The 9,596-nt window shown below is 45.7% G+C and overlaps 1 protein-coding gene across 1 annotated transcript; it reads right to left on the bottom strand.

Annotated features, from left to right (window-relative positions):
- Window positions 1-7,035: 7,035 nt before the first annotated feature.
- LOC124485586 (zona pellucida-like domain-containing protein 1) lies at window positions 7,036-8,642 on the bottom strand. The gene has a single exon (XM_047047280.1). It carries the CDS (start codon window positions 8,609-8,611, stop codon window positions 7,439-7,441), a length of 1,173 nt encoding a protein of 390 aa, XP_046903236.1. The 5' UTR covers window positions 8,612-8,642; the 3' UTR covers window positions 7,036-7,438.
- Window positions 8,643-9,596: the final 954 nt, after the last annotated feature.

The raw sequence follows: 9,596 nt of genomic DNA, 5'->3' as shown, positions 1-9,596 counted from the left end.
GACTTCCTGGTGGTAACTCCTACCCTATCCCCAGCTAAACGCCCAGAATGCCCCGATTTATAAAAGCCGTCCGATGACAGAGATCCGTGGGATCTCTGTGGGAACGTGGGGGCCACCTGCTTGGCCCACCTGAAACCACAGCCTCCCCTTAGGGCAGCACACCCACAATGTGGCCCTCTGTCTCCTGCTCTGCTCTGTCTAGCGGAGCTTCTCTGTCTCATGGAGCTGCTCTATCTACTGGAGCTCTGTCTACACAGAGGATCAATAGGAAGGAATAAAATCAGAAGCCTTGGCATCTCAGCAGTGATTCTCCTTCAGGCCAGCTTTGGCAGGGCCTAAGCCTCACCACGTTCTGTGGAGGTTGAGATCTGAACCAGAGGGTCGGCTTTACCAGCCCCTCTGTCCCATGCCGGCCCCACACCTCCCCCCCCCCCCCCAAACCACCTTGGGGTCCCTGGAATCCTGTGAGTGAGACCTGCGGCCAGGTTTTACATGCCCCCCCAGGACCTTCCACACACAGCTGAACAGGGAGGTGGGGCTGGAATAGGGGCCAGGACATGGGGGCAGGACTTCAGTCGGCTACATTTAGTATCAAACAGATCATCGTAGACGTAATGGGCACATCTTCACTGCTGTCGTGTCATTGCAGCGTATCTGGCGTGAGCCACTCTGAGGATGATATGAAACACACACACACGAGTCAATAGTCACACCATTCAAAAAAGGAAAGCATTAAAAATAGATCAGCTCAGCATAGATTACTATACTTTACTATATTTATTCACATATTAACAGACACCAGGTCAAATACATATTCCTGTTTTAGGTGTTTGTGTGGAGAGACTGCATGAAAAGTGAACTGGGTGCATCGTAGTAACATGTGTGTATGTCTTTCTTTTAATTTGTTTGATTGAGTAAATGTTTAAATTATTGTGTGTGTGCTTATTCTATTTATATTAGTGTGTGATTGTGTATATGTCAATGGTATGTGTGTGTGTATCCATAGTTAATATAGGGGTCATTTGGGGGTTGTCTGGATGTCTTCCCTAAAATGTATCTGCATGTGAAACCTCAAGGTCGTAGCTAATGCTTTTCTCTCTGGCCGTGTCCCAGGGGTGGCAGGCAGATTAGCCTGTCGTATTTCATCTGTCGTACACCTAAAGGCCAGACAGGGCCATGCTGTGCTGCCGCTGCAGAGAGGGAGGGGCCACGGGACATCAAAAGGCCCAGAGCGTCAGACTGAATGTCATCGACTTTTGGTTCCGCCACCAATTTTAGAAGTACTTTTAAAGGAACGTGAAATTTTAGATGGTGACAGATCTGATGTCAGTGCCATGCCTCTCCGCCTGTCTTTCTGCCTGCCTGCCTGCCTGTCTGTGTTTGTTTGTTTGCCTGTCTGTCTGTCTGTCGTCCTGCCTCTCAAGGGCCTCATACAGAACAGCCTGCTGGGTGTGGGCAGAGATCAGTTCATCCACATGAAGAGAGAGGAAGTGAGTGATGAAGTAGGAGGAGTGGGGAGGAGTGGAGCGGGGGAGAGAGCGGAAACAACATTTAAAGGGGTAAAGGAACCAGGTAATAATTTTAGATGTCCACCTGGGGGATACAACGTAATGATTTCAACAGATACAACATTCCCAGCAGCTGAACCCCCGGCCGCCCCCACTCCTGGTCCCTTGTCCACTCCCTCGGCGAGGCCTGATGATGTCAGACCCAGTATTTCACAGCCAGACGCGGGCGATGACACGGACAATTTGGCCTGTGAGTTCTCTCCAGCCTCGGACATGGTGTTGCGATTACATGCTCCGGTGCAGCTCCTACATGCCAAGGACAGGGGGGAAAACCTTTTAAAATAACTTTTATAGAGTACAGCTCTATCCTTCTCTCTGCTCATAAAAACACTGATAGATTGTGAGAGGTAGGGTGGCCTTGCATTGATTTTTGCAAAGCCGACACAACCTCACAGACACAATGTTGCTGCTGTGTCCCCATCAGTCCCTGACATCGTGGGTAACCTCATTGCTGATCCCTGTCCGTCCATAATGACAAGAACACTACAGTGCCAGGAATATACCTCAGTACAGACACTACAGTACCAGGAATATTCCTCAGTACAGACACTCCAGTACCAGGAATAGCCCTCACTACAGACACTACAGCATCAGGAATAGCCCTCACTACAGACACTACAGTACCAGGAATAGCCCTCACTACAGACACTACAGTACCAGGAATATACCTCAGTACAGACACTACAGTATCAGGAATAGCCCTCACTACAGACACTACAGTACCAGGAATATACCTCAGTACAGACACTACAGTACCAGGAATATACCTCAGTACAGACACTACAGTACCAGGAATATACCTCAGTACAGACACTACTGTACTGGGACAACATACACTAAAGCTCCAGGAGTAGCCCTCAGTAGTACAGAGTCAGACTGAGTAAACTCTGAATGACAGTAGGTTTTTACTGCCAGTTTGAGTTTCATGGCCTCAGCAGGTAAAAACCTGAAGAGGATTATCATCAAATGAGGATAACAGTACTTGAGCCCTGAGCGCTACATGGTACAGTAGGAGAGATAAAACCTGAATGACCTACAAAACAAAGTAAATGATAAAAGGAAAGATCTCCCACTGTCACTAAAATAACATATCTGCCAAGCATATATTCAGAGATCTTTGACACAATACTTTCACTGAACTTGCAGTGCTGGACACTGCTGTCATCCGTTCTCAGGTCCCCGGCATTGTATCATACCTTCACAGGAGCTTTCCCCCTCTGCCTGACACAATGTCTCAGCTCTGTTGTGGAACCGACGCGTCCACATCAGACCCGTCCAAGGTGAATGACTCAGTTCAAAGTTTTGGCGGCCATCCTTCATCCTGAGGAATTTTGCAACGACAGCCCTCTCCCCATGGAGCAATAAACATGGATACTCACTCAGCAAGAGTGTCCTCTCCCCTCCCAACCTCCAGCCTCCAGCGACTGTTCCCTCACGTTGCTCAGCCCCTCTCCGGGCTCTGTGACCCGGTGGTGTTACCTCACAGCAGACATATGAGGCACGTCTTTGTCGACTGATTCTATGGAACACCTGCATCCTAGATCCCTCAGCCATGGACCTTAGAATTGGAGGACGAGGACTCTTCTAGCTAATTAGCTAAGTAGCTATGTGTGTGAATATTGGGTCCTTGATTAGCAAGCAAACCTACCATCAGATTTTCTCAAATATCTCAAGTACAGATGCATCCATTTTTGGTCCTAAAGCTATGTAGCTGCACTCTGCTGCTGATCCATCAGAGCCTTTGAGAAGGTGTGTGACCCACTCCCAGCTCCAGTACGCTGCTTGTGGCTGTTAGCAGCTCTGCGCCCCCACGAGTATCGCAACAGAATTCTAACTGCTTAGACTGTAGTGTGAAATTGGGCGACATATTGTCCTTCTTACTACCCCTAACCTTGCAAACCAACCCAGCTTTGATCCTATGAACCCTAGCCTAACCCTGCAAACGTTAAACCTCCTAACGCTACCGGCTCTAGACCTTATTAACTCTAACCCAACAGCCCTAGCACTAACCATTGAATCTGACTAATGATTAAGCCTCTGATGGTGATATAAGGAGGGTGATAAAAAGAGAAGTTATCGTGTTGTCATATTATATCCTCTCTGTGTCCCAGTTCTCAAACTCATCACGTTGGGATTGCAGATTAATTTGCTGATACACACTGACTCCCCAGCCAGATGGCCCCCTTCATCACCTCCTCTGCCTCCTCTCTCCCCCCTCTCGTCTTCCCCTCCAGCTTCACCGTGTTCAGTGTAAGAACAACAAGGACTGGAGGGATAAATCTCAGCACCAGGAACTGAAGACACAGACACAGAGAAGCAATCACCTTTTTTTTTGTCTGAAAAGTATGATAAGGAGAATTGTGTGTGTTTTTATGGGAGAATAGATGTCTGTCAGCTAAATGGCCAAACCTGTGTCCTCACAGTAGTTTTAGTGGGAACTAGGTGAGGCTCAGGCCAAAGATGAGATACGTATCAACACTTCATATAATTTTCTTCTTCTTCTCATGTCCTGTTGCATGTTGACACAGGTCAGACAGAGCCAGTAACACTCCTTGTCCATTGTAACTGACTTGTGCTACCATGAATTAGCAGCATTAGTTCTGGCATGGTACTCAGGCAGCACGTCACATCATCAGCTGATGTCACTCAAGCAATCAACTGTAGTTGTGCTAATTGAAGGTCCAGGCCTTCCCTATCAGAGGACTTGAATACTGCTTTCACAGACCTGGACACACATGCTCACACATCATGCGTTGCTATGTACCTGCATATTGTGCAATTGCTGTCACCCTCCACCATCTCCAGGTCCTCCATATTGTCTTCTGTATTGTCACTACAATATGTTGTGGTTTCTCTGTGAATATTTTTGACTTCTTCAATTTTGAAACAATTCCTGTCCACAGGGGGATTTTATATCCTATATGCTTCCTGCATTTTCTGTACTGTATTTGTGCTATGCTAGCTATGCTCCACGGAGTATTGACAGAAGTATTGACCCAGTACCCAGTATTCAGACTCAGTATCCAGTGCCCATCCAGGATGGACCATCCTGACAGAGTAGCACATAGACAGAGCTGACAGAGCAGAACAGATATAACAGATAGAGCAGTGTAGATAAAGCAGAGTAAATAGTGCAGAACAGATAAAGCAGTGTAGATAGAGCAGAACATATAGAGCAGTGTAGATAGAGCAGTGTAGACAGAGCAGTGTAGATAGAGCAGAACATATAGAGCAGTGTAGATAGAGCAGAACATATAGAGCAGTGCAGATAGAGCAGAACATATTACATTTACATTTAGTCATTTGGCAGACGCTCTTATCCAGAGCGACTTACAGTAAGTACAGGGACATTCCCCCCGAGGCAATTAGGGTGAAGTGCCTTGCCCAAGAACACAACATCATGTGGCGCGGCGGGGAATCGATCCGGCAACCTTCTGATTACTAGCCCGACTCCCTCACCGCTCAGCCATCTGAATATAGAGCAGTGTAGATAGAGCAGAACATATAGAGCAGTGTAGATAGAGCAGAACAGATAAGCAGTGTAGATAGAGCAGTGTAGATAAAGCAGTGTAAATAGTGCAGAACAGATAAAGCGGCATTGATAGAGCAGTGTAGATAAGGAAGTATAGATAGAGCAGAACAGATAGAGCAGTATAGATAGAGTAGTGTAAACAGAGCAGTGTAGACTGAGCAGACCTGTAGTCTCCTGTGTTTGGATATGTTGGCCAGAGCCCACCAGTGCATGGTACATATCTGTGACCTGTGTTGCTGTGAGTCCAGTGCTGATGTGATATATGAGCTAGCTTGTCCCTGTCCCACAGTAGCCCTATAGGAGGTGGTTTCATCTCCCTCTGCAGGGGAGCAAGGATTTATGGTTGTGGAACTAGACGCCTGTGTATGTGCTTTTCAGCTCTCTTTTTCAGGCATTTTTTACAAAGGGAGTTTGATATAAATGAGAGAGTTACAGTACTATTATCCTTGCTTATGGGCTAGGCTCAGTAAGTTTGCATAAACACGTGCCATCATGTCAACCAGAGAGCACGGCATTTATCCATTTACATTAAGATGGTTGAGTGGGAGACTAGATATTTAAAACATGCATGATCCCACAAACAACTTGAAATTAGCAATGCTCCAACTGGGACAGTCGAGGAATCCACAGCTCGTTTGCAGACAGTAAGAAGTTAGCGCAGTAAAGGGATGCGTAAAGTGACCCCTCCCCCCTCCAGCCATCTCCTCTGTCCCCCACTCTCCCTCCTGTTGTTTGGTCATAAACTAATGTAATATGTTTAGCATGCCCAGGGGCCAGAGGCTGCCGTTCCTCAAGGCTTCTCGTTGTTAAAGTAGTAGCGCTGGGAGGCCATCGCACACAGGATCTGTAAACACTGCCGGGGTCAGTGTGTGTCCACGGCGCAGCATACATACACAGGGCCGTCCGTCTGTTAAGACAAACTTCCTCAGCAAAACTAACAGATTAAATTGGAGGAGTACATAACACTGGGGCACATGAGAGTAATCAAACTGTGTTTCCAACTATGGAACCCCGTCTGGACCCTCATTTACTCCACGGCATTGCACAATGCTCACGGCACTGCGCAATACAATACCTCACACAAGACTCAACTAAGAGCTCAGCCAGGTAAAGTTTGGATCAACTTCAAAATGAACTGTCGTGATGATAACCAGCTCAATCAGGTGTGTGTGTCTCTGCCCACGTGTGTGCTTGGAAAAAAAAAGTACCATCAGAACTGACCTACATTAAGCAAATGGCATTCAACAACCTTCCACGCAGATGCTTTGGTTTTCCCTCTTTTTTCGTTGTTTTGTGTTTAGAAACATCTATTATAGATTCAGTTAAGAGTGTTTGGGCAGCGAGGTGAACCTGGGAGCTGACCTGTTATGGGTCAGCATCCTTCCTCCATCTATCACCCCCAGCTTCCTGGAGCTCCAGAGCTGCTGGGCCTGGGAGGGGAGAGATATACTGCACCCTGCATCCAGGCAGACAGCTTCCTCCTCTGACATATAGACCAGCCTGAGGGGTGCCTGGACCAGGCTGGTCCCCAGGGACACTAGTGGAGGACAAACCAGAACTTTATTGTAAAAGGAAGACTGCCAGACATGTCGGAAACAAAACAACATCATGTGTTGCTGGGATTATGTGTTTACAAGGGTTTGTTAATTTTGATCAAATTTTTCTTTTAAAAATAGTTTCATTTTGATTTGATTGAAGAGAAAAAAAAATAAGAAGTAAAAAACTAAACAATGAATGCGTACAAACGGTTAAGAAACAGGAATAAAATAGAAAAAGAAAACTTAGGTATTGTCTATATATTGTTTCTAAAATAGCAATTGTGCTTTGTGACTTTACAGTTAAGGAATTCATGGATCGAATAATTTTCCAGTGTTGATATTATGGATTAAAGGAAGGAAGTAAAAACAAGAGATTAAAGACAGAGTATTTGAATTTGAAAGATTTTATTTGCAGAAGCATTAAAGGAAGTTAAATAAATTACAAGGATAGTATTTAGTACACAGATGTCACTTTCAAAACATTGCAGATACTTTCACATTGACAGTGAGATCTGGATTTTAGAAAATATTTGTGTAACCATAAATCCACTAGTTTTTCTTCATGTAGTTGTAATAATGTTCTAAAGCTAACCCTATGGTAATCTTGAAAACATGTTTTCTATAGCTTTTAGGACAACATAAACACCCCTCTTTCCTGCAAAAACAACAACAACAAAAACATGGTGAGCCAGCTAATTTCTCCAGTTGAAATGAGCAGATGAATGTACTATTAGAAAGGGTGGTTTCCCAGGCTAGCAACCCACTTATGAAATAAACTTGCCATTTAAGCTTTCAGCTTTTTAGTGCTTCAGCCTCTTGTAGAAGATGGCTGCCAGGGTGAGAACAATGAGACAAGTGAATGCTAGGATACCCACTGCCACCCCGAGCCCCATGGAAGAGTTGGAGTTACTGCTGCTGGTTGGCACCTGCTCTTTGGATGTCAGGCTCTCGGCTTTGGTGACAATCTCAGGAGAGGTGAGAGTGTGATAGTCTGTGACTCCGTCTGTGGGAATGAGGGCCTCCGAACTTCTCCTCCTCCTTTTGTTGCACTGCTTGAACTGGCTGCAACTGTTCTTGTCACAGAGCCGGGTGATGCAGTGGAGAAAGTAGGTGGACACTGTCTGGTTCTGCTGCTCGACGAAGCGGAAGGCCGGAAAGGAGAAGCGGGCCAGGTTGCTGTTGCCGTTCTCGATTATAGTGGTCATCAGGTCTTTGGAGCACGGCACAAACAGGTTAAAGAAGGACGAGTTGGTGGGATAAGCAGATATGGAGGCATAGCATCTGTCCAGGAGCACGAGGTACTGGGCAGTCAGGTTGGTGGCGCGGACTTGAACGTAGACGTTGGTTCTCAGCTCGATTCCCAGACTTGGTATGAGCATAGGCTTGGTGTAGTTTGCATCGCTGAAAAGCTCCATCTTCAGTGTGCTGATAAAGCTACCGTTGTTGTCCTTCACTGCGATGGAGGAGGCTGACACATCGATCTGGGTGTTGTTGATCAGGTACTCGAGGGGATAGGCACAGGAGTAGTAGTACTTGAGCTCAGCGTTGTATGTGACTGTCCCAATGGTAGGATCCAGGGACCTGACGACACCGCTGATGTTGACGGTCTGGATGTTGGAGAAGTCGGAGAAAATCCCCGTCCCTGGAGCGCTGGAGGTCCTGAAGACACTTCCGCAGGCATTGGTGGAGTTGAGAGGGAACCTGTACCACACGACCGGTGGAGACACACTTTCATCCAGGGTACCTTTGCAGCCCGGATCGCTGAACATGTTGTTGAGGATGAGCAGGGACTCGTTGTAGCCGGTGTAGATAGCAGGGCAGATGAGGATGGACAGGCCGATGGAGGCAGTTCCGCACTCCACTGAGATGTCAGTGTACGCCGGGAGTCTAAAGTTTGCCCCACATTGGCTCACCAGCAACTGGCTGCTTTGAGCCACCATCAGGGCCATCACGAACAGGCTGAAAGAAAGCATCTTTGAGTTGCTGTTTGCTGTGTGTTGATCGCTTGGCTGTACCAATGCTTATACCCTTTGCTGGCTTGTCCATGGCTTTTATAGCCAAGCAGTTTTGTGATCCATCCTGGGAATTGTCAGAAACAAGGTCAATGCAACTTTGTAAGACATATACCTGTATTGTGTTAAGGGTGCTTGGACCATAACCTCAGGCAAGCCGTGAAACAGGACACATCTTCAGAAATGGAGCAGTAAGAACAGCCTGCTCCTTTGTGACCTTTAAAATATTAAGTTCCATGACCCTCTAATACAGCACAATGACATTATGATGAAAGTAAACAATTGAATTTCTAAAAAAGGAATACTGACTACATTGAAGGTTTTATACCTGGCTTGAGATCAGTAATATCTTGTTGACCTCAATCATAGCCTAGATCAAGTTAACTCGGTGTTCAGACCCGAAGTGGCCATTTCTTGATGCTAATTACAAGTAAAGAAATCCGGCCCAGACCATTTCTTGACTATCCACCCTTCTTTTTCTCTACCCTTCATTTTTTGTCTTCACTGTCTATCCCAATGAATCAGATACGCCATAACTCCCACCCAAATACAGGCATACACTAGCATTGATGATTTGAGATGTTTTATACAAAATGTGTCTCATTTTGGTCCCATATTGGTGTCACAGGCGGGAGGTAGATCAGAGTATCATGTGTCATATAATATATGTTGGTCAGCCTTTGTTTATATTCAGATGTTGACGGTTACCAGGTTATGTTGATACAGCAATGCTGTACTGTACCTGAAACACAATCTTATTAATGACGGCCTTTTTATAATTCAGGCATCCATGATCTAGAAATGCAGACTGACTCAAGAGTAACAGAAAGTACTGTTGATCTTTTTTTTTTTTGCCAAAAACTAATAAAACACATGAGCTCCACAAAACATTTGCTTCAAAATCACATTTTTAAATTCATATTATATATTGTTACTGTTAAAATGT

This window comes from Hypomesus transpacificus, chromosome 23 (genome assembly GCF_021917145.1).
Source record: "Hypomesus transpacificus isolate Combined female chromosome 23, fHypTra1, whole genome shotgun sequence".
NCBI lineage: Eukaryota > Metazoa > Chordata > Actinopteri > Osmeriformes > Osmeridae > Hypomesus > Hypomesus transpacificus.
The sequence above is the reverse complement of the archived record's forward strand: the minus strand, read 5'-3'. Positions and strand labels throughout refer to the sequence as shown.